The sequence below is a fragment of the Atractosteus spatula genome, chromosome 21, assembly GCF_055471065.1.
Source record: "Atractosteus spatula isolate fAtrSpa1 chromosome 21, fAtrSpa1.hap1, whole genome shotgun sequence".
NCBI lineage: Eukaryota > Metazoa > Chordata > Actinopteri > Semionotiformes > Lepisosteidae > Atractosteus > Atractosteus spatula.
This window is the reverse complement of record NC_142726.1, coordinates 14,051,747-14,078,078: the sequence shown is the minus strand read 5'-3', so window position 1 is coordinate 14,078,078 and position 26,332 is coordinate 14,051,747. Positions and strand designations below refer to the sequence as shown.

Genomic DNA, 26,332 nt, shown 5'->3' with positions numbered 1-26,332 from the left:
ATTGTTGCATAAATGTCAACACAGCTTGCTTAGTTGATGCTGCAGTCATATGCAACCTGTTAAATCACTGAATAGTTTATGAAGTCAATCTCTTCTTAATTGTTCATAATTATGTGCTATATTTGCAGCGGACACATTGCTGAACTCCTGTAATTAAACTGTGGATACCAGCTTCAATTTGGTTCTGTCTCCAAAGGATGATCAGGCATCATTCTTGATATTACAGACTGTTTATATACCCTTTTCTTGCCAGGTGGATAATTAGAACCCTCTCAAAGCAGCATTTCTCAATCCTGCAGACATCCTCTTCTGGGGGAATTATAAAGCTCCTAAAAATCTTTTTCAGGGGAAGATTTTACACTCTTTAATAAAAGTCCCATTACAAATGTTACATAAAGGAACAATAAAATATACAGTGTTGGTGGTCTGCAGGTAATAGTAAAGCATTCTGTACAGCATAAAATTCCTAAATGATTAAGAAAGTCTTCTGTGCATTGCTGATATTTTGGAAGAGAGGGGAAAAAACTCACACTACATTTTAACTGAACACAACACCATCCATTTTCGAACCATTTTATACAGGAGTGGGTTGCGGAGTAGCCAGAGCCTATTCCAGCAGGCAACAGGGGCAAGACAGGGTACACCTACAGTCTTCAGACCATGGGAGGAAACTGGAGCCTCCGGGTGAACCCCACGCAAACATGTAAACTCCACACGGGCAGCCCCCAGGAACTGAACCCAGGGCTCCAGGCTCCAGGCAAGACAGCAATGCTAAGCACTGATCCCTGAGGGGTTAAGATCAGGTGTCTCGAACCCCGTCCCTGTGTCTTCTGGTTTTAACTCCTCTCCAGCTCTCAGTTATACAGTTGCCTAGTTATGTTAACTAACTCCACAAGTATTCAGACCCAGAGTTGGTTTTAGAAGGAACCTGTACATTGAAGGAGTGCATGATCTGAGTAATCAATGGTAAAAGACCGTAGGGAAGATCCTACATGCTGTGTGCTTAGAGGAATTCCATAGAGGAATGCGGCACGGATCTGTAACCCCTCCGTTCTCTCTGGTCTTTCAGGCGGTGCAGCTGGCCGTGAGCAATGTGTGTGGAGCGCAGAGGGGCAGATCTCGATCCACTCTGTGTAAGGAAACACAGAAGCGCCAGGCGAGACGTACGACACTCACAGGGCTCTGTGTTTTGGAAGAATGGCGGAGGAGCACAGCTCTCGGGCAGGCAAGGACAGGCTGGGGACCCCAAAGGGAGCTGGAGGGAGGAATCCAGTGCGGGCCCACGCAGCCTCCGCACGGAGACAGTGGGAACAGATGTGCGCCCCCTGGGGCTGTTGGTGGGGGGAGGGGGCAGGTGGGGGGAGGACAGGCCTTCCACTGCAGGAGCCGAGTGCAACGGTTGCCATGGCGACCTAGCGATCCTACCTTAGTAACCCCCCCCCACCTCCCACCACAACACCCCCTCCAAGCACCATGTGGCTTTTCTCTCGCACAGCTCTCTGTGGCAGCAGCAGTACCTGCCAACGAACACTGCTGCTCCCTCTCCGAGCAGAGCCAGAGCAGGATTATTTATTCATTTGCTTGCTTATTGACCTATTGAGCCTCTCAAATCTTTTGAAAGAGGGCAGCTGTTCTAAGGATGAAACGTGGCTCATGAGCTAGGGCAGCCAAATCAGAACACAGTGACGGAATCTGACAAACTCTTCTCTCTCTCTCTCTTTCCCAAATAATGCCAGAAAATCTCTTTCAGATGGATGTACCTCAAGGCTCTTTTCAAAGATCTTGTTTTTTTCTGAAAAGGCAGTTTCATGGCAGGGAGCCCTGGAGGATGTATATTTGCATGGGTATAGTTACAGTATGTTTCTACATTGAAATCCTAAGTTACAGCAGATGAAGTTTTAGAAATAAACTTTATTATCCCTGCCATGTCTAATGGCATTTATAGCACATGTGCACCATTGAATGTGTATTTATATACAGCATACATATATACATGTACAGAACACACTCTATCTCCCTGTTTGGAGTACACAAATGATACTCTATGGGTGTGTATATGTACTTATAAGGCAGTGAGCTTTTAAGAATTTGTGTTTGTGAAAAGATCTATCAATAAACTGCAGGAGGTGAAGACTGAACTATAATAGCTGTGGCAGAGCAGCCCCCATTAGACTCAAAGCTACACTCCCCACTCCTGCCTTCGACTCCTCAGAGAGTTCATGACAGGGATGATTGCCTTGGTAGCACTGAAGGGCAGCACAATTTCTGTATGCCCTACTTACACTGATCAAGGCTGAAGCGTGATGGCAAAGGAGAAGCCTCAGCATGGCTTTCTGCCGGGAAACAAAGTTGATACTTCACCTGTCAAGTGAAGGACTGAACTTTTTTTTAATAAAATCACCCGGCTGGTAGTCAATAGTAAATAAGCAGCACCTCAGGAGAGAGAACTTAGCATTAATCAGCAAATAAATTACAAAGCCCTGCTTTTAAACTGTGCTCACAAATCTCTGCCAACCACTGCACGCCCATAAGGACTCAGATGTTTCTGAAACATAGCAATCTGTTACGCACTTGCCTTGTTATGTCAGTCATTACAGTGAACACTGACACATGGCCTGATGCCTTGGTAGACCATTCACAAGTGTGTGGTCACTCAGTGTAGCAGTACTGCTCCTTCTCTGGTCTCTAACATCCAAAGAGCCCAGCAAGGCAGGCTCTCCCTCTGACAGCCGTGCAGCGTGTGACAAGACATGAGAGCCGACAGAGAGCGGCTGATTACAGAATCCATTGAGAACCTAGAGCTGTCCATCACCATCTCATATCAGCCACTGACGCACGCCTGCTGTTCCTCTCCGGGAATGTGGCTATAACAGTGGAGCCTGAGTTGGTGTCAACTCCCCTGGTTTTGATTGAGGCTAGATAATTCCTTCACACGGCACACATTTGAAAACCCTCAGGAGCTGCAGGCTGTTGCGTTTTATTCCCACACCTACTGTCACCAAAGTCCCAGTGTTTTGAGCCTCATTATCCAGGTATCAAAGGGACGATTGCTGTTGTAAAGAGGAAAAAAATGATTTTTCAGGGCGCCAAAACATACAGCTGCCAGCTATTGCTAAGATTATTAGTCACCAAATTTTCAAATGTCCATAAAACCTATTCCGTTGCACAAAAACTTCACATGTTTGTAGCCACTTAAGGGGAACTGATGCAGCATGAAAATAATGGGGTTAAGTCACAAGGATTTTTGTTCATATTGAATTTTGAAACATGTTTTAGAAAGCCTCTTCTCCAAAACTCCTTGTAGCAGAAGTGTGAACCTATGTCCACAGCAGGGCTGGTGTTAGCTAACTGGACTTCCCTGAACCTTCAAACTATAAGCATAAGAGACAATGCATTAATGCTTCGCACTTTAAAATGCCACCAACAACATAAAGTTGTTCATTTAGGATGGCTTTCCAATGGTTGACCTTTTTTCCCTGCAGCTTGTCTTTGTTTAAGTGCTGCTCAGATAGGAACTCTTCATGGATTGTGAACATATTTTTAAAGTTAAATTTCTCCCTCAGGGTCTAGTTTACTTTTATGAGTGTGAGTGTCTGTGATCTACCACCTGAAATTGAATGTTGCTGACATTCACAAGTTTTGAAAGAAGAAAAATGTAGGGTTCCCCCTAGTGGTTGGAGGTCAGATGATGAATAACAACAGAGTTCCAGAAGATTTTTGCTAAAATCTCCAGAAGAGCTGACAGTTTGGCCCTCTGTTTGGAACAGCCTCAGAGGTATGCATCATTCCAACTGGATTATTGACCTCATATGACTGAACTCAAGCCCAGTCTTATCTAGTTCAGCAAGTTCTCAATTACGAGATCACCTTAAACGGACAGCAGAAGTAATGTAATGATTGTGCACAATGTCTGTTAGCAGGCCCTTAAACAGCAGCTGTGATTTGTTCTGTGGCAAGAACCTGTGCTAGTGGGATCCAGTTCATCAGACAGCACTAACTAGCTTTGTGTTACCATGTGCTAGCATTCCTGGTGATCTCAAGGCACCTGGTTTGCACTCTTAATTCATCCCAATACACATAATAAAGACATAAATCAATGAGAGAGCACAAGCAAGCATCAGTCATATGCTAGGCTGTCAGGTAAACTTGTGGTAATCCCACTGGGAGGTATAAATGGGAAAGCATAAAAACTGACAAGGACAAATGTAATATATATTTCCCAGGTAATAAAGGATGATTCAATTTCATATGATTCTTCGAGAATAATGCCAGAGTTAAATCAATTTTGAATTCCTGGGGCTGAGCTCAAAATTGTTTTAATGTATTCTTCTGAGGGAAGGGACGGCTACCAAAAGCCATTCTTTCACAGTCCTCTTCACTTCAGAGAAAGCGCATTTTTCAAGTGCGTTTTGCACACCACAGAGACAGAAGCCATATCTACTGTACTATGCCTGTAACCAAGGGCTGTGTCACGTGACTGGAAAAATAAAATAAATCCTTACATTAATTAGCATGCTGGCAATTAAAAAAAATAAATTTAACGGGAACAAAGCAAATGCTTGCCTTGAAAAAAGATATCTTCACACGGAGAGCTGCAATTTAGGTTCTTAGCACAACTCATGATTTTCCCTTTATGGAAATGTACATAAAATGTAATTTCACATTTTTAAAATGTACCCGGCTCACTCATAAAACATTATTCAACATTATCTCTGTCAGCAGACTCACGAGGCTGTAGTTAAATCCACTGTTCACATCCTACTGAGAAACCTATCAACCTTACAGTGCTTCCCTGCAAATCTAAAGAGCTCCATACTACTCCTTTTAAAACAAATACAACACAAACATATACTGCAGAAACATATATTTGTGGTTCTTCTACAGTACATATTACACTGGATATATAACAGCTATTTCCTTTAAAATAATTTGCATTTATTTCCAGTGAAAAAGCAACTTTCCAGCTTTTCATGCCATCATATATTATGAAAGTATACAAGTGCATTAAGCACAGATCTAATTCTCTAATCTTGTCCTAGGTATGAACTGAGCTGTCCAAAGTTCACTTCCTTGTTCTTTAACAATGAAGAATATGGGATTGTTTTACCTGGTCACTTCTTTACGTAAATACACACAAAAGTGATCTTACCTTTGAGAATGTACAGTACTGTATGTACTTCAAGTGAAAAGTTCATGCACCACAACATAAAGCATGCTCATGCTTTAAACTGGCTACAAGGACATTCTCTGGCATTCATACATACTAGGAGCAGACTGTATAGCAGACAATGCACAATTTTGCAGGCCACTCTGTATAAAAGAATCTAAATCCACGAATCATTGCCCAACCGTTAACCCATTGGAAAAGAGCCCATGACAAGCATCTCACTGCAGTCTGGGTTATACAGCAAAGACACTGAACTGCACCACGTGTCACCTGTGCCAAGCGCTTCTGAATCCTGCCAACCCGAACTGTTGGGAGTTGGGAGTGATGACTAAGCAGGTGCAAAGCAAGCCTGAGACCCAATCCCACAGTCTTCGAGACAAGAAAGTCAGGACAAACATGTCTGGGGTGAGGCGCGGTCCGGCACGTGGTGTCAATGAGGAACATGGGAACTGAAAGGCCGTTGCTCAGAGCACATGCATGGTGCAAAGTGAGGATTTCGGAATGGAACTGTGAAATGTCCCAAGAAGCTAAAAGTGATTTGTCCCCACAATGTGCTCCACTGAGTTCATGCTACTTACTGCGCTGGCTGTGCCATCAGTGTCTGTTAGCCTCTGGTGCAGGTCAAACCACACTGTCTGCAACAAGAACCACAGAGAACCACACATGAATTTCCACTGAGCAGGTCGTGCTGCAGTACCCAGTGGTGGGACCGGTATTGCTAACATCTATGGCTGCACTTATTTTATAAAAAATGATTTTAAATCAATCACTGTCTTCATAGGACGACGCTTTTTTTTCTCCGGGCCTGGAAACGTATTTCTGCGTTCTCTACATCATCACGAAAGAAAACAACAGGTTCACGTTTCTAAGTACTCAGATTGCAGAAATAAAAATATCAAAAATGCCGCCTTTGTTATAAGAATGTCCTTTTCATTGGCCCACAGTCAAAAACGATAAAAATGTCAAGTTACTCAAAACAGCCCACTATAAATCTGTTACTGTAATGATTAATTAATTATTACTGAAAGCTATGCAATGGAGTGGGGGCTACACAGTAATGGCTTGATAATTCCACACAATATACTGGGGTGCTAGCCTGCTTTCAAGCTCACTGCAGCTACTGAGCAGTGGAATTCTGGAACAATACCCTAGAATATTCTTCCTGATGGAACACAGGACTCGGTTCTGTAGGAGCCTTCCCTTCCTTCCCATAAATTAGTGGACTAGTCCTTTTTAGGTTAAAATATATGGTATCTCTGCTACCTTAACTTGCTACCTCTCTAAGTTATCCAGAACAATTAGTTAATGAGCACCGGAAAGCAAGACTGTTAGAGTTTATGGGCTACCTTCAGTATTTCATGACCTAAACCATCTACATGTAAACCAGTGGTTCAAAATAATATTCCTGTTTCTCCTTTAATCCCATTTTTCCTGTACTTATATGGGATGTGACAATACAGATGGTATACTGTAAACTGAGCTTTGAAAGCTATTGAGGAACAACATTCTTCATTTCTGCAAAGCTTCTAATCTGCATTCCTTTTCTAACGTTTTCATAATTTCTGCTCATTGCATGGCACATTTTTGACTTATTTTAAATGTATTCGATGTATACAGACTGAACTGATTCCGTGATTAAAACAAATGATTTTTCTATACTGCGGTCTCCCGTCCTTTTGGAACAAAATCAATAACCATTGAAATACGAACAAAATATATCGCTGATGCTTCAGCTCTTCTGAGTGCTGCTTTTCTGAATGACTGTAGTTATGCCATCAGGGCCCACTGATTCTTTCATTAATGCAGCTGATGGGTGCAGTACCCTACAGTAAGCAGAGAGAAAGCACTATAATGAGCCTTCACCACATTAAAACGAACAAAATGCAACCTGTCTCTGCGAAAATCTTCACTTGGCATGTAAGTGAATAAAAAATAATGGCTTGGCTGCAATAAATACAGTACCCCATTTATTTTACACCTTTTTGCTGGCAGTCTCAGTGCTGGGGTGTAGTAAATTGGTGACAACTAGTAATTGAGAGGTATCTCCAAGGTACAAGGTTATAAAATAATTCACTTCCCAATTGTGAGAAGAGACTGGAAGATCCGTTATTAAGATTTATGAGTTACGAGACGATTTCTGCAGGCAGAACAAAGTAGCTGTTCTAGGGAAATGCCACCTTGCTGTTTGTTTCAGACAAAATTGCTAAAAAACAGGAAGTCCACAATTCTTCTTCCTGGCTGTCCAAACAGAGCATATTTATTCCACAGGAGGAGAGACAACCCTTTCTCCGCGCGAGCTTCAAAGTGGCTTCTTTCATTCTGACTGTTGGAGTATTCTTTTCTGGGGGCAAAGCGACCCTTGTTTGTCAAACGTTGGAGTTGGTAAAAAAATAATTAGGTGAGAATGAAACTATAGAGAAATATGAAACTGTGTTCTCTTCACAAAGCAGAGCAATTCATTTCAACTGCTGGCGGCACTTTGGGACACTACAGAGAATATGAAACATCTGTCTGGAAATTTTCAAATTTGGAAAAATAACCTCTACATATACAAATAAATACAATTGTTAACGTTAGATTTTCCTATACCTTTGAAGAGGTGTGGGATCATGTACATTGGAATGTAATTACTACACTGGATTAGTCTGCAATGTTGGATATTATGATATAATAATACCACGAAGATTGTGAACAGCAGGCTTTTAATTGTGAGCCAAAGACAGAATGACAACAAATGGCAGTCACAGTCACTTAAACTCTAAAATTCCTTAAATGATCTTGCTTATTCATAAGCAAGAAGAAGCCAGCACTTCAGCCATAATGGCATCAGCAGACTTTCTGGTCCAGGATGACGAAGCTCTGTTCAGGGACTCCGTCTTGCTTGTGACCATATTCATCATAAGCCATTTCACATTGGGCTACACCTTCTGCAGATTTTTGAGACTTGAACTCCAAAAAATCCTGGGGCTTTTATGGGCACTGCCCACTGTATCTCAGACTATGCAGGGAGAGATGGAGTGGATCTGCTTGCTTGCTACTGAAACACTGCTGGATGAAGCTTTGGCATCTCCGTGTGTCAATTAGGTTAATGAGGAGGATTCTGGGAAGTCGTGCAAAGGTCAGGAAACAGCATTATGTGGAATGGGAGGTCTGACAGGAGGTGACAGAGCGCAGTACAGTGTGTGCTGAAGCTAGGAACCAATTTATATTTGCCTGGAAACCATTGCCAGTTGTCTAGAGTTGAGCATTAAAAATTCACCTTCTGGAACGATATTAACAAGGAGCAGAGTCAGCTATCTTCCTACTGTATATGCATGCTTTTGCAGCAGACAAATGCAAAATATTGGCACAGCCCACAAATCATGGCAAGGTCAGCTTTTTCTTGAGTCCACAGCTCACCAGCCTCTTTTCATGCTCTCCAAAATAGGCTTCAGCCTTTCACCACTCCTCAACCCGGCTGTGTCCAGCCATCGATTGATAAGCCAGCAGGCTAAAGAAACTGGAGTTCAGGTGAACTTCAGATGTAAATGAGCCTCAGTCATGGTGATGCTTCAGATTGTCCATTTGTGAGAAATACGAAGCACACGACACAAACTGTCTGTTCTGCCACTGAGGAGCTAGAGTCCATCCCTGATTGTCTTTTTAGTAGACCTGTCTTGCTGCTCATGTAGTACTATGTAGTACGATGAGTAAGGCAGTGCTTTGAGTTTCTGACTGCTGTGTGTTAACGATGACTTCTGCACATCTCTGACTCTTGATCGGCACAGCTCTGTGACAGTGACTGTGAAAGGTCGGGCCAGGTTCTGCTGTCAGAAGAGTGCACTGTCTGAAAGAGTGTTAAAGTTTCAGCCGTGTGGAAGAATCAACCTCTTTTCAACGGCCTGTTCTAATCAAAACATATCGGTACAGCTTCTAGATGTTCTCTTTTCCTTTTTAAAGTAACATGGAGGACAAACATAAAAATGAAACCTACTCTATAAGTCACTCTTTGTAAAAATAATTAATAGAGAGGGCGGTTGAGATTGATGTATTTCATTGCTTATTGGCATAATTTAATATGTTGAGTTTTACACCACAACATTAGGTGTGCTGTGGGGGAAACAGAATTAAATATTATACAGCGATGACTGAGGGAATAACAATGATGAAATTATGAGCTAGGACAGTATGCCTTTTTAAGGCGCAGTGCTGGGGTGAGCAGGACTGACAAGGACTGTACTATCTTAATAATTCACTCATGTGTCTTCATGCTGCTGAGAAATGCTTTATCATACCATCCCAAATGCCAGAAAGAGATACCAGTACACCTCTGAGAAAGAAGGTAGGATACTAATGGGTAAGTAAGGATGGACTGAGGGGAGAAGTGAGGTGGAGACTCTGAAATAAGTATATGCCAGCAGCTATATCACCCTGCAACTCACAACTAGCAACCCACTGAAGCTCAGCAGGGGTGAGCCTGGCCAGTGCCTGGATGGGAGACCTCCCAGGGAAAACTAAGGTTACTGCTGGAAGAGGTGTTAGAGGGGCCAGTAGGGGGCGCTCGCCCCACGGTCTGTTTGGATCCTAATGCCCCAGTGTAGTGACGGGGACACTATACTGTAAAAAAAGTGCTGTCCTTCAGATGAGACATAAAATTGAGGTCCTGACTCTCATTCCATTAAGAATCACAGGGTGTTTCTTGAAAAGACTAGGAGTGTCCTGGCCTTTACCAATCATGGCCTCCTTATAATCCCTATCTATGTAATGGCTTCATCATTCTGTTCTCCTCCCCACTGAGAGCTGGTGTGTGGGGAGTGTACTGGAGCACTCTGGCTGCCGTCGCATCATCCAGGTGGGGCTGCACACTGGTGGCGGTGGAGGGGAGTCCCCATTACCTGTAAAGCACTTTGAGTGGAGTGTCCAGAAAAGCCCTATATATTATTTATTTATATGGAGAAGGCACCATTTCAATGAGAACACATGCAAGTTTTCACTAATGTAGCGTACTAGGTGGAGTTGCAGTCATTTTGCAGTTAGCATGCCATTTTTAATGTGTCTTGCAAAAACACTGCAGGAACAATCCAGGAACACTGGTTTGATCTCACTGTGAGCCTTGAAGACGTTTGTTTTGCCTTCACATTCTCCATGGTAACTCTCACTCCTTGTTCATATTCAGCTTATCGTTTGGTGCTTATTTCGAGCTCTCTGGAGAAGGTGGCACCGGACTGCAGCAGAGGAATAGTCACCCCATCATGACAGGCAGACGTCACTAACCCCACTGTGCTAGAACTGTACATGATGAAGGTCATTTTGACCTCTGTTCCTTTTGACCAATTAGAGGACGCTTACCTTCAGAGCAAGCTAACGAGGAGGACAATGATCTTATGTGACTCTGTCCAGCACGAAGTCTACCTCACCCCGAATCCTGAGCTGAACGAGTGACAAGTGGCACACGAAGACAATATTACAAATAAAGTCCGTGGGGAATGCGATGAAAAACCCAGACATTTTACCCCCTGATTTCCCGAAAGAGAAACCGAAGCTGAAACAGATTCAAATATCATGTGTTCACCATGAATTAAAAATCCTCTGCTATTAATGAACCTGGTGCTTGGTCAAGCTCTCACTGTGCAGTTTCCAGAGCTCCTGCAGGGGCAATGTGACGTAGTCGAGGCTTAAACTCTTGCTGGCTAAAATGATTAGCCATGCTTACCAGCATGATGTTTCTAAAAGGATCTAGCAGATCCAGTTAGGACTTTGACAGTGGAAGTTCCTGTTAGCTTTATAGAGGGAGCAAGTTCTCAAAAGCCTTCAACCTTGATTCCTTCTAAAACCAGCACAGCGTTTCTGAGATGTCTGTGCTCACAAACCTGCCTATTATTAGAAGATGCAATAAACTGTTGCCTCCAAGAAAGGCAATATTAACTGGAGACTCCATTAGCTCATGTTCAGTGATTGTAGGCACAAGGAATGGGCGAGAAAGAGAGGGAGCGAGCAAGAGACATTGCTGCACATTCCTCTGCAATTGAATGTCAGGCCCCTATAATTACTCTTTCTCTGCCCATACAGTAGCAAAACAATAATAACCAAGAAGTAAATTGCTGGGTTACTGCAGGGCATTTCAAACACAAGCAAAGATGAAATCTTGTTATCTGGCCGAGAATGTTCAGAGAATAATTAGGCTGGAGTTTTTCGTAGCTTGCTGACACATTTTTGAGGGTTTATTAAAGCCAGCAGGGCCATATTTTAGATGGATTCTGGCCATTGTCTGAGTTTTGGCCGGTCTGTTTGTCTGACAATAGGTTTAGCCTTGAAACTTGATAACTAGATCGTAAGATATAGAGATTGGGGAAATGAAGGCAGATGTGAGAAAAAAGCTTCTGAAAGTCTCTAAAGACTCCCCACCCAGCAGCACCGGTTACAGACATGAAGTAAAAGTCAAGTGAAGGAGTTGCAAGAGCAGGGCGATGGTACCCTCGGGGCTCTCTTGCATAGCTGTGTGCCTTCAGAACGAGCCTTCAGAATTGCGCCACTGCAGAAGAAAGACGGAACGATGCGAACAAAACCACAAAAGACCAAAAGAGCGGCACTTCAGGGGAACTCGTATTGTGAGGTGTGGATTCAGGAGACTTCAACAGTTTGCAAAGAGTCTTCCGGAGAGCTCTTACCTTGTTCTCTAGTCGTCCAATGAGCTCTGCCAGCCTGTTGATCTGGGCCTCCAGGCCCTCCTCTCTCATCTCCACCGTTCCTGCGGGGGGTCAAAGGGAACATGGGCGTGTCAGGCAGGGGCTCACAGAAACCCCCTGCCCTCACCACGGGCTGCTTCTGCATGCCAGAAATGGACACACTTCAAAATAAAGCTGCATTCATTAGTGTGCATCTACACTTTAATTACCTTGTAATTATGTGGCACCTACATTTTGAAATACAGGTATTTTCATCTAAATCTCATGACTGATACAGTAAATACATTGTTATTAAGAAGCACATTTTACAAGGATAGATTGGAGGTCACTGGATCCTGTCGCAGGATTATGTCCAATAACATGTATAGAAAAATGTAACTACACTGCAATGTACAGTACTAGAAAGCAATATTTCAGAATGCAGATTAGACATCTGGACATGACATAATCAATAAATTAATAATTTCACAATGCAGATATGATATTGGTTATATGGTAAATAAATCAAGTACATGCATTTCAAGGAGTACATATCACACAATTACAAAGGAATTACATTGTTATTACAATTCTTAATTCTGCAGTCCTTGTTTTCAAGAGCCTAAGTCCAGAAGGTTCCAATTGGAATGTGATTTAAATCTTAAATCTGATGAGATGGGTCCTTTGGTACAATTAAGTATTCATTTTCTGTGTGTCTCAGGCTAGTGGTTAACATTAAAACTTGTTTGACAGCAAATCTAAAGGTCTGGAGCCTAGCATCGCCTCTGTAGCTGATCATGTCAGTAAAGTTCGAGATATAAAAGGAAGAAGTAGTATGAACTTGTAGAAAATGCAGAATTATCATTGATGTTTGATCATTTTATTGCGTTCCAAATGATTAGTTCTTCTAGAAGCTACTTGGCCATTTTCTGTATTCTCTCCATGGAAGCAGCCTTATCTACATACACACTTCACCCCACTGAGCTAGCCTGCTTTGTAAATATCAGCGCATATTTTTTTATAATCAATTTTCCTTGGCAAACACAAATTGTCAACACTGTGGGATTTGAGGGACAAAATATTTCCTTCAGTGTTGTATTGATCTGAGCAATTAATTAAATGAGTTAATCGCTGCTAGCATTTTAACAACCGGGCTGAGCTGAGCCCCTCCGTACAGCTGGGGTTTTGCTTTTCCCAGAGCTGTCATTGTGAAGCATGTGGGCTCAGATCCCTGTATTTAGAAAGTCCCAACTGGCACGAGTTCCTTAATTTCAATGACACACTTGAATTGTGGGAGGCATGATGGCATGGGGTTTACTGCTGCTGCCTCCTGGGTCCTGGGTTCGATTCACGATTGGGGTGCCTTTTGGGGACTTCCCGTGTGGGAGTTCCATGTTGTCCACATGCTCACAGGAGTTTCCTCTGGGGACTTCGGTTTCCTGTCACCTCCTGAACAGACACTGGCAAGGTTTGATCAGCAGGTCTTTCTTCATGACCTTGTGACGGACTGGCTTCCTGTCCAGAGTGGTCTCGCCCTGATTGCTTTAACTGGATAGCTAAAGTATGGGGAATAACGAAGCTGGGGTTGAGGCCAGACCAATCCTGTTGTGATAACAACCATCCCACTCTTCCTTGATCCATAACCTGCTTTTGCCCACCCGGATTTTCCTTATGAAGAAAGACAAAACAGTACATCTCCCTTCAAACCTTTAAATCCACAGCACTCACTTTGTTATGTACTATACTAACTCTTCCCTGGTGTAGTCACTAATCCCTTGACTGCTCTCCCCACCACTGGCCTGACTCCTGGATTAGCTGAATAGATGACTTGCCCAGTGTTCTTTCCTCTGTTAAAAGAGAAGTTGAATGAAACTCAGCCACCACAGATGTAACTCTCACACCCCTCAGCAAATACCTGCACTTATTTTCTCTTGAAACTGTCTCAAAGACACACACCTACAGCTCTCAGTCTAACACAGACAGCTTGGAGAGACAGCTGCTCTGGTACAGGGAATCGCGAGTGGAGTTCTGCATTTGGACCTTTGAATAGGTCCAGGAAAGTGACCAGTTGAATAAAGGGGTACAAACAGAAGTCACCCACGTAAATGAATAAGCATAGGCTATGCTCTATTTAAGCAGTGAAAGCCCACCCCACCTCCCTGGTAACATTTAGTTACTCTGCCATAACCATCAACAGAAAGGACTGTTCTGCAAGAGAAAAAAGACAACCAGGACAGTTGTTCTACAAAACACTGGCTAAACAAGGGAGGCCAAGTTAATTTGAGCCGCACTGCAAAAGAAAGTAAATCTCATTATGGCTGGCTTTAAAAACTCCTTGAAGAGCAATACAAACTTGAATGCCACTTTAATTTCTCTCTTCATTGATAACAGCTAATTAGTGGGTAAAATGACTTTCTACTTTAACAACGTCATTGTGACTTACGGTGCCAGTTCAATTTCGAGCGGATGTTCTAGAGTGCCAGCAAAATGAACAGGCTACAATTGGTTAATGCCTGAAGGTGTCACAAAAGACAGCCGAGCTGGCAATTGGCAATTACTGCAATAGGTTCACAAGCTACAGATTGGAAAATCACTGTGCCACTTGTTAACATCTGTAGACTGCTGCATGTGTCATTTAGTCTGTGTCACAGGAAGCTGATGGGAGCTTCTATAATATAGATGGTTGAAGAGCAACTCTGCAAAGACTCCTGGATTTCTGCAGCATGTGTCTCCCCTGTGCACTCTCTCTCCATTAGCAGCAAATGACCATATTGTCCAGCATATGGTTCCTCTCATCTAAATAGAGAGAGCGTCTGTATCAAATACCTGGGAACACAGATGGAACTGTAGAAGTGTCTGGAACACTGAAGGAAAACAATGCGTACTGAGCATTCCAGATTAGGGCTGTGAATTAGGAAGTATGGAACATACCTGGGAATTCACAGATTTTAAACTGAGATTTATAAATTCATTTGGGATTTCAGAGGTAAAGGGAGCTGACCTTAAAAGTCAATGTCTCTGTAAAAGATCAGCCTCACAGATGCTCCCCAACATTAAATGGCTAGATTTCATATAGAAAACAGAAAGCCGAAAATGAAAGGAAAAAGGGATTGTAAAATCAGGAGGCACAGGACTTACTATTTAATGGACATTGCCTATCAAACTTAATTTCTGAGGGGCATAGTGTCTTCTGATTTTTGGTCCAACCGAGCTGTCAGTCGTATAGTTTAGTCTATTTATTTAACTGCTCGATTGTAACTGCACCTTTAATTAATTAAATAGTTTTACATCAATTGTAAAATAAATATTTAACCTACAAAAACAGTAACATGTTTTGAATGGATACTCAGGGTGAAACAAAAAACATAAAACACTAGGCTTTCAGAAAATGACATTTAAGATGTCTGTTCTAAGATTGATCTAAGGACCATTTAAGATAACCATGTTTGAGCACACACCTCTTTCTGTTGAGATAGATCATTTTTAGAAAGGAACTTCCCTTTTCTTGCAGACTGTATCTGTAGTGTCAAACTGCAATCTTTTAAAATTAAGCACAAACACCTTTGTAGCTGTGCTTCTGTGCTTGTAACAGAGGCTACCTGGAGTACTTGACCTGTAATATTCTAGATATTCTAGAGAAGTTAAATCCCCACAAGCTTATTGATAAATGTGAATAGTGCAGGCAGACCACAATATCGAGCAGCAGGTGAAATACAGGATCAGGGCTTATTTTAAGACTTATGGACGGTCTTATCTCACTGCTTTATTAATAAGAGGTAAATTCCTATTTCACCAATTGACAATTACAATGACTCATACCTGAATATTCTCAGATTTAAACTGAAATGTAAAGGAATTGCTTTCAGAGGTAAAGGGAGCTGACCTTAAAAATCAATGCTTGTTTAAGAGGTTGGGCTTGAAGTTGGAAATACATGTGCTTTTAGATTCCTGTTGATGCTCACTGATATTAGACAGATTTTACATTGAAAATGGGAAGCAGAGAGAGGGAAGAGGCATGGTAAAAATCAGGAGGAAATCAGGAGGCACAGAGCCTGACTTACTATCAATATACACAACCTGTCAATAAAACACTTCCTCAATTTATTGGAAATGTTTAATTAAAGATGTGCACATTAACAGAGGTGAGTAGCTAAGGGACAGACTGGCAGGATTCTGGAAAAAGGATGATCGATAACATCTGGACAGCACCCAGGTAGAGTGCTTTAAGATTGCTATCTGTCTGCAATTGGCACCCTCACCCCCAGGGAAATAAATGATGCAGAGCCTCCTCAAGCTCTCTAAAGGCCCAGAGTGATTTAATGACTCTTTAAGGTAGTATTTAGCCTGTCAAAACCCACCCAACCCTGAACTGGGAGCTGGGAGCTCCAGCCAGGTCTGTTGTGCCACAGGGAGTTGGGCTCATCAAGTACTGTGAGCCACAGCTCAATGGAGGACTCAGAGCATCTCCTACACATGCCACTCATTCGCACACTGCCAATCAGCTACCATAGCACCTTGCCCGCTGGAGCCTGAACAAAACATGTCTCTTAAACTCGTCAATATCGGCAGCTCTATTCCCGGCCATAGGACATAAATGCTGCATCGCGGTCCCAATATGTATAACAGTGCTTGCAACCAAAGAAGTATTCAACTATCTTTAAGCATGTAAGAGCTCTATTTTAATGAGGGGAAAGACCATTATTTTAATTGGTATTTTGTTTTGCTGTTCATACAATTATTTTTCTCATCATCAGTACAATGTTAAATGGTATAGATATACATGTACCGAAGACATTCGTTTCTCCCTCCTCAGCATCCACCACTATGCCTGCAGACAAGACAACTTCGATGCTGATTATCTTCCATCTGCTGTTGCCAGCATGAATTCCATCTCTAGTCAAACACATGGAGAACATTTGATACCCTGATGCCTGAGAATCTTTAACAAAGTAAGGTGGGAGAGGAGCCTGCAGCTGAAAGCCGATACAGAGCACTCCAGCCCCTGCATATTGTCCATAGCCTTCACCATGGGCATAAGCTCTAGCTACAGGCTTTATCACAACAACCTCAACATAAAATCACAGGGGTGTGCCACACCGACTAAAGTCAGTGTCCATGAACTGAAGGCTGTGTGTGGCCTCCCTGAGCACGTCAAGCAGCAGTTCTGTTGTGGAATGGCTTCATCACAGTTTATTCCCAAGCCTTAAAGTTTCGTGATCTGCAATGGACCTGTTATAGCTCTGTCACGCTGCAGGGACAGGGTCACAGGAAATAAGCCATGTGAGGCTACCAGCCCTTTCTACACAAAGTCACTAATGCCTTAGCATACTGTGAAATCAGGACTATTGAAACACAAGTTTAACAGAAACGTGACCCATGTGACAAGCTTTAAGATATGCAAACAATCTTCAAAGAGCTGATGAGCCCTGAGTGACAAAATGAAGGGCCAAAAGCAATAGCGTACCACGCAGGAGCTCTCATGCCTCGCTTGCACTATTAAAAGGAAATGAAAACTATTGATGGACAGACGCAGGCGAAGAACAGGGATTTATGTATTGAAGCACACCTGGCAGGTGACTGCTTTGACAGCTCTCCAGGGAACAGATAACAGAATTGAATGCCTACAGATGTTGAATCGAGTTGTAGGGGAGAAGTTAAAAACACTGTAAGGAGATGAGAAGCCAGGTATTTACAGATACACTCCCTCGGCTCATCTTCCCTTGGAGAGACATCACCTGAAGTTGTTCCAGTCCTCATTGCAGTTACCACACGAGGCACACGCCAGGTTAGCTAGATAGCAGTTCAGATCTGCAGTTACAATGGCTGCACTAAACAGCAACAGGACCTATTAAATGTGCCCTCAGACATCTCGATCTGCAAATGTATGGGCTCACTAATGAAAGGTCCTTATATCACAGACATGTAATATTAAATTGTAGACCATTACTACCAGAACACTGCAGTGCACTGGGCCACATGGTGCAGTTGATGAGAGTGTGCAGTAATCCTGTACTATCAGGTCAATTCTACATTTAATTAACGGCCTTTGACTGCAGGTGACTAGCACACCACATCCTTAAAACAGCATCGAGGGAGGCTGCAATTCATGCAAGTATGTCAAAAAATATCCTGCTTTGTACACGGCATTTAAAGGAAAGAAAAATAACAAAAATAATATGAGAAAAAAAATGTGCTGCATTACAAAGAGATTCATTTACATCTGTCTCTGTAACCAAACTGCTGCATTTCATTTGTGAAGTTGGAGCCAGAAGGACCTTCTTCCTATTTCCTTTAGAATTCATCTTATTAAAAACTGACAGAAACATGAGACACATCCCCGTGGCTATAAAAAGTCCTACCCAAAAGTATTTTATTTACCATTTTAATACAAGAGATGTGTTTGAAAGCTCATTTTATGTGACTTAATTATGACAACTTCAGTAAAAGCTTTAGCTCAGCCCTAATAAATACTGGAATCCTATTTTTTTTCCAACTGTAGATAAACATTTCTTAAAGGGAACTTGACTCAGCTCTGATACCAATGCTTACTAAATGGAAGAAAAATGACCAGACACAGACTGCATTTTGAGCAGTCTCCTTATACATCATTCTTCCTGAACTTGAGTCGTTTTCGGACCAGACAAAGTTGCTGCAATTAAGTGCCCTCACAGATATTTTCTCTTGTCTGTCTCCTGCTGGCGACTATGGCCAATTAGCTAAAAGCCAAATTTATTTGACTGCAATGTTCTAAATGAGAGGACTCTGAAAGGCAACTGTCTCCTCCGCAAGTCTGAAAAGGCCATAGTTATTAAAGAGACCCATTCTAACATTAAAACAAAACAATCTAATGAAGGAGTCCATGTTGCCAGTAACACTAAGTCATTTGTGTTTGTGGGTAATTTGAACGAGAAAAACTGCAGAGGTTTACTGCAGTAAATTATAATTATCTGGAGGAGGGGGTACTTTAAGTACGGAAATAAATTACCCAAAGCCCTGAGGCAGTGTCCAGATTAGAGGGGAGCTTTAATCACATTGAATTTAATTAATCAGATGGGCGTATGCAAAAACACCCAGAAGGAAGCTACAGTTTATTGCTCAGCTCTACATGTACAAAACTGTCACAACAGTCTGATTGCACATCCTTGATCTGTCTTCTTAAAAACTCTCCAAGAGTCCCCTGCAACTTCTGTTATGTCCACAGGCACAACCTTGACCTTTGACCTGCCTGGAGCTCTATATACAGCTTCAATCCTGCCCTCAGTCCAAACCCTAGTGATCACTGTGTACAGCGTTCAGCAACAATGCCAGTGCGGGCACAGCAGGAGTGTTTTCAAATAGCTTGATCAGGAGCCTGTGTGCAGAACAGGAAAGAGTGAGAGAAGCTGTACTGTACCTTTACCGGTCTGGATGTTCTTCTTGGCCTCTTTGGTGGTGACTCTGTTGTTCGGGGGGTACTCCGGGACAGGACTCTCGTACCTGGTATCTGCTATACGGTGACCCCCCCTGCTGGGGTAGTGTCTGTGTGGGAGGAGAGCAAATTCATTATACTCTTAGCAGTTGTTATTATAAAAAAGGAGAAAGAAGAAAGCCTACCCAAAGCTGATGAGGTTCTGTCAAATAACTTGTCTTTTGTACCAGAAAATGTCAAGGTTTTGGCATTTATTACATCTAACATCTCATTCCTTCATTTTGGTAGTAGCAAATGTAGCTCTCATATTTTACATGTTTCACAGTTCTTAAATCCTGTGTTTCTATTGGGATTAATGTTATATAAATTTTCAATTCTTTAAAAAATCCCATAATCATTTATCCTCTCCCTCATGAATATACTGTGATGAGGGGTCATAACTTCAATGGCCAAAAAGACAGCTATCACAGTGAATTAAGAATTTTAAAGAATTTGACTATTAGATGGATAGGAAGTCCTGCCTTGTGCCTTGTAGGATATAGCAGCTACAGGTATGAATGATGGATAGATGAATAGGTTTAATTTGCCTGGCATTTAAATACCCGGTTAATTATTTCAAATACATTTCTATTAGTTTTATTTTGTGTTGACACCCTGTTTCACAGAATAACACTGCAAAGGCAATTGGACACACCCACTAAGCCTGAAAGGTGCCGCCCACTCAGTTAGGACACTCCCCCTGCCTCAAAGGTCCAGCCTCCTGAGATGCAGGGCTTAGCAGTTTTGACACGCCCCCTGTGTCTCAACAGCCTATCCTGGCTCACCCTGACTGGGAGGACTGCTCTTCAATGGCATCTACAGCGCTCTCCACAGAGTTCAGCAGGGACTGAATCTGATTGGCCGACTCCTTCAGCAGGAAGCGGGTCACAAACTGGTCCACATTGGTGCCTCGCTCGTACACCTAGGAACATATCGGAGACAAAAAAGTGGTCAAAACCTTTGTCTTACTTTCCTCAAGCAAGCCGCTTACCACATTCTGAAATTCCTCACAGGTGGAACTGCGGATATACAGTATGTGTTCCAGAAACCAAAGCACGCAGCTAAATCCTGGAAAAGAAAAGCATGCTTACTCTAGTGAAGGATAACAAAGGGCAGGGAAAGGGAAAAGAAAAGTTCAAACTTGAGTTTGGAAAGTACACCAGTTAGCTCTAGCTGCCACAGGGCTGCAGGGTCTTGTCAGCGATGCTGCACCTTTACAGAGACAATCTATAAGCAATCAAGTACTGATGCACACTTGAGCGCAATCCTAACTCCTTCCACACACTATCCCCGTGCTGCATTAATTACTCCCAGAGGAGCTCTCCGTTCATCACCTCGCTGGAGAGCAGCCCAGGGCGGATACATTTACCAACGAAGACGAGCCAAGCCAAAGAGCTCTTTCCTGCTGACCACACGGGGAAACACGTCGCCTGTTCCTGTTCTGAAATTACACCTCTGAGCTTTGCAATGCAGGCCTTTGAAAGAAAAGAAGAGACTCTGGCACGCGAAACAATCACAAAGTATCAAGCATAAGAAAAGCCTGACCACGACTGATGGAGCTGGGCTGATGACTCTGGAGCACACAGACTGATATTGTTTTCCTCTCGTCAACAGGACTGTATGGTGAGGACAGAAACAATGCCCAGACTCGCATCTTAACCCCTTCGGATTTCACAGCACAGCTCCAGTTATAAGCATTTTCTTTGATTCAAGCAACACTCGTAATATTAATAATGCTCATAGTATTTGTGCGACACGCTGCAGTGCAACATTTTCAAGTAAAGTGATGTCCAGTCCATGCACCTGTTTGCAATCATCACAACTGTATGTAAAAGCACATATCTTTTGGATAGTGCACAACAGTTCAGGCTTTTTAGTGCTCCATTCTGTAAATGAACAATTCCACTATTCAGCAAAAATGTGTTCAGCTTTTTCTGTTGTCGCAGCTGTTTGGAGGTTTTATATCTTAGACAGTATTGTCTACTGGGGGGGTCTTTGGCTGTGAAACATTCCTGGCTTGGCCCTGCCCTAGTGCCCCTTGCTAAGGAGTTTATGGCAGTCAAAGCTGAGCTAGAGCTGCCTTTACTAGCATGTAATTCATTTGAAGAAAACAGAGCTGCAGCACAAAAATGATCCTAACTCTAGGATAGCCTTAATCCACCTTTCAAGTTTCATGGCCACGTTTCATATTTATTGTCAGATGTCTCCTCACATGACAAATGACAAAACAGGAGACATAGCACATGACATCACAAATTGTTGGAGGCAGGAACACGGCATCTTAAGCAGCATCCAGATAGCAGCAATGTGGAAGTTTCAAGCAGTGGCAATATTTTGAGTGAAGAAACAGCAGGGTGTCAGTAGGGGTAGGGAGATTTAAGAGGTGGAGATGAGGAGTTTTATGGCTGTGGGGTAGAACCGAGGGGTTCAGAAGATCTATGCCTTTCTGATCATGCAAAATGGCAACACACCCCCTTCTAACTCTAATCCAAAAGCAGCATCTGAGTGTGGGACTGAAGAACCAGTATGGGGTCTGACCCAGCAGAGGTGGAGACAACGCTCCCAGCAGGTGTTACTCCTGTATGAGTCTATAAGGACGTGAGTGCATGAATGCTCTGGGCTAGCAGACACTCCTGTTTCTTGACCCCAGAGTCCTGCATTTGTCTGCAGCACGTCCCACAAGCTTTCACTTCCTGCTGACAATGTCTTTTTCACATTCCATTTAAGACCCGATAATTGCAAGGTGGAAAAACTGCTTAGTACAGAGGGGCAGGCCTATGAATTATGGCTTGAACAGTATGTGGCTCGAAGATTATCAGTGCACATAAGTGATTGTGTGGCACCAGTCTGAAAGCTGCATCCATGCTGGTATAATTCCACCCACTGAAATGGCCAGAGGAGTTGCAGAGGAAATTCAGTGAACAAAGAAGCTGCACAGAAGCCAAGCAACAGGTGCTGAGTAAAAGGCTTGAGCTGTGTCTGTCCCTGAGGAGATAACATACCTCAGCAGGAGGATTATGAAGAGGCTTGAAGCAAAATGTGTGAGCCATAGTCTTTTTTAAACGTGGGGGAACAGCTTGCTTTGTTCTTGTTTTGTTATTTTACATAGCACTGTAGCACACTTATTCAGGATATATAAATATATTGTATACTCTAATACTTAGCTGTGCAAGTGAACTATTTTCTAAGGAAAAAAAATAATTCAAAATACTGAGGAAATGAAAGCACAACAGTGTACTTTTCTGATTATACAGAGACCCTGCTTTTTTAAAACACAGCCTCAGACACCAGATAGCTGGAGTCCTACTGAATACTGCACTCAGTTCTTTAATGAATATCAGGGCTCTGCTCATGGGTCATCTTGCCTCTATTTGACTGTGTTTCATCTGCAATGTGATGAATGAGCGAGCTATTCTTTAAAGGCAGCAGACATTTTGCCCCTGTCTCTTGGGGCAGTCACAGACGTGAGCCTAATCTATGGAGCCTAGCCATAGTCATACATACATAGCCTCCAACCACCCTTGCATTATCCGACCTTAGCTTATTTCAAAGCTGGAGAATATCCTGGACAGAACAACTCTCCATCACAGGGCAGACACGGACCAGCATAACTTAGGAAGGTGTTGAAAAACCCCAAAGCACCTAAAGAAAGTTCACAGGAAGACAGAAGACGCCCCAGTCTGGAATCAGACCTGCAACCCCGGAGCTGTGGGGCTAATGGTCACACCACTCAGCTATGTAACAATACTTACTGTATTTATTATTGTTTTACCATACAAACAGATTACATACACACCTACACTTTCTGAAGAGCAATGCGCCAAGGAATCAATACAAGACATGAACAATGACTCTAATGCAGAGGCTGAGCTAGAGGTCTCAGACTGACGTCTTCCTACTCATTTGTCTGAGCCAGAGACAGGGGGATTGATCCTTTTCACAGATAAATCTATTACACTGCTTTATGAAACTCTCTGGTCTGGTTGGACTAAATAACAAAATGAGCTGTTATTCATGCAATAATGTTTTTTTTTTTAAAAGGATCATGGGAGAGACATCAAAATGCTTTTTCCTCTGAAGTGCCTTAAAATGATGAATGAAAAGATGATGGTGTTCATGAACAGAAGAGCTCACTGCTGTCGTGACATAGCGCGATGCTAGTCTGGAGCACAAGCAAGATATATATACGACTGAAGTGCAGTGAGGATCGAAAGGCTTTTGAGAATTAGCTCGTCTTGTAGCCACTGTTGCTATCTGCCAAATTAGCACAGCAGGTCTTTGATTAAACACTTATGTGGAAAAACAATCTATTAACTACCAATGCTCTTAATAAAAAAAAAAAACAGGACAAAAGTGCAACAGTCACCGTAGATAATTAATAATGACCAGACATAATTGCACTTAATTGATGCACTTTGCTAGATTAAAAGTCTAATGATAAATAGGAGGCAGTTTTATTTATTAACAGAGGCACAGATAGCATGTCTGATGATCAGGCCTTGCTGAGGCCCTAGATGGTCATGGCTATCCGAAGAAACCCTGCCTGCTATGGACTGACACCTATCTTTCCAATGGTCCAGTGTGTTCTCTGCCGGCTCTGGACTAGGAATACCGTCTATGTGGGCCTGCAGACAGAGGAGGGCAAATGAACACATCCCAGGATCAACTGGCATGGTGAAGAAGCTTTGTTTTCACCAGATAAGACCATTATAAAAACACAGAGGAGAGAGGGGGCTTGGAGACAACCAACAAGCTTTTCCTGGAGAATTAAGATTATCAGGTGTAAAGACGGGTCCTTTCATCAAACCACATGAATTGCAGAGTGACTATCCTCCACACAGAAAGGAATAAGGAGGAATTTCGTATCTCCAACCAAGCAAGTAGCCTCATCTTGCTTACAAAAGTCCTCATGGTCTTAAAACATAATCTGATAAATGTGCCGGTTCCAGCTGATTGCCTTCTTTCTTCAGCTGTGGCTAAAAAAGTGGTTAAATGTGAAAAGACCATTTTCCCCAAGACAGCCACCCGTCCAAACTCAGCAACAATAAAGGCACAACATGTGAATACAGGCTGCCTTGCAAACACACTCAGGTTCAATGAAGTGGTGCTTCTGTGTTTTCTGACAACTCCAAGCAAACCCCCTATGTGAACAGCAGCAGGACTGATTGTCATTTGCCAGCCTTCAGAGTGGCTGTAGTCTCTGATCCGCATGACAGGATGCTCATTCACTCACACTAATGTGAATATAATCAATATAATCAATCTTAGTAATGTGCTTCATCTGGCCTTATCTCTCATCTCATGGACTTAATAACCCCAGCTATTGCTCCCCTGGGAACCTGTGCAGTTATTAGGAGATTTATTCAGACAACTTGGGTTTTTTACTTTTTTTATTTCCTTTTAGGTCCAGTTTTTAAAACACAAATTGTGAAGGAGAGAGGACTGAATTGTGTTGCTTGGTAAAAATAGAAAGTGCTTGGGATATTTGTGCAAATAAAGCCCCCACCCCCCCCATCAGCAGGGAATGTCAAGGCTGCAAAAACAGCTGAAAATGAGCGCAGGCTCAGATGCAGAGACTTGAAGAGGAGGATCATCATTTTTGACTGCTGGCATTGAAGAAATATACTCAATGATCACAATTGGTTGTGCCACTCACTCAAAAAAGTATACAAACACCTCTGTTGGGTGTCTGAAAACTGAACCCCAAGGTTAAAACATAGCGTTAGCATTTGTACAAAAGATAATGCAGATTTTACTGATCTGGTTACATTGTGATAAAACAATATATCATCCCTTCAGATCTATTCCTGTTGCTAGGATACAATTAATAGGATACAAATGCTTTGATTTAACAGCTTCCTTTCCACAAACATGTTTGCCCTGGTCTATAAACATGTTTTTCCTCTTGTGTGCTCTCTCCTTGTCTTAGGTGTCAAACCAAGTTATTGAAATGCAATCCCAAATCAGAGACGTTCAATCAATAAATAATCAATTGATTTGTTCAGTGTGTGCATATTTGATCTAACTTCAATATATTGAAGTAAGCATGTCTCTACACTGCTTTTTTCCCCAGACAGTTCCTGAGATTAGCAGGCAAACTGAAATGAGGCACAAATGCCATTACTGAGAAAATGATATCTGACCCTGTGACATTCTTCCTCGGCTGATATAATTACACGAAATGCCAACACGCTTTCACCTCTTTGTACTTATTTGTTCTTAAAAGGGGGTCCTGTGTTAAGGAAGCTTAAAGTCCTGTATTTGGGATAAGTCGTCTTAAATGGAACCTAAGTCTAGCCAGCTACAATCACGAGATTAGTGAAAGCTAATACTTATTTCATTCTTTCACGCTTCTTAGTACCACCCTAGAACTTGGTCTTTTGATACAAACCTGTGTCAGATAAGTGATTGGGGGCTGCCAGGAATGAACCTAGCTGGGAAAAAAGGAGCAGGACTCAAAAAGGATCAATTGAAGTGGGGTTTGGAGTTGAATTAAAGGATAATCTTTTTCAGGCAGGATGTCTATTCACTTCGGAAATCACGCCAAACCTGTTCTTAATGCCTGGGTTTAAATCACAGCTCTGAAAACACAAACACAAAAAAGACTGCAGGATTTATTTTTCTTCTTTACAGCAGGGGGGCAATCCCTATTGAACAAAATGTTGTAGACTGCACATTCAGGAGAGCCATTCAGCAGCACACAGCTTAGCGCTCTTGGTTGCTGTATTGGGACAGATGCAGAGCCGGTTACAGTTATCTTTGATTCAAACTTGCTTGGCTGAGAGACAACAGCCTGACCTTGAGGATAAAACAGCTGAAACACTGTCTCTGTTTTAAGTACTGAAGCATCTTTCTAAGGAAGAACTTGATAGTATCCCTTTCCACTCCCTGCAGGACGTTAGGTAAGTTGGCTGTTTTCTCTCCTGAGGTTTTGTTTGTAAACTTCCTATAATGTGTCTTTAATCTCACAGCTTGTTTTGTTGTCCACCTTTTGCTTTCATTTTTTTAAGGGTACAGACTCTTCACATCAGATGTCTCAGTCTGAAGACTGACTGCTTCTGAAACCTTATGAGG

At 42.5% G+C, this 26,332-nt stretch overlaps 1 protein-coding gene across 2 annotated transcripts in view; it reads right to left on the bottom strand.

Moving 5' to 3' along the window:
- necab2 (N-terminal EF-hand calcium binding protein 2) overlaps nucleotides 1-26,332 on the bottom strand; it is a 94,816-nt gene that overhangs the window by 14,374 nt on the left and 54,110 nt on the right. The window contains exons 6-9 of one of the 2 annotated variants that reach the window (XM_088938551.1): nucleotides 20,044-20,180; nucleotides 19,205-19,329; nucleotides 11,815-11,894; nucleotides 5,746-5,802 (exon numbers count right to left, since the gene is read on the bottom strand). In XM_088938551.1, the coding sequence (XP_088794677.1) occupies nucleotides 5,746-5,802; nucleotides 11,815-11,894; nucleotides 19,205-19,329; nucleotides 20,044-20,180 (399 nt within the window). The remainder of the gene's footprint in view (nucleotides 1-5,745; nucleotides 5,803-11,814; nucleotides 11,895-19,204; nucleotides 19,330-20,043; nucleotides 20,181-26,332) is intronic. The other variant, XM_088938552.1, reaches the window with a different exon arrangement.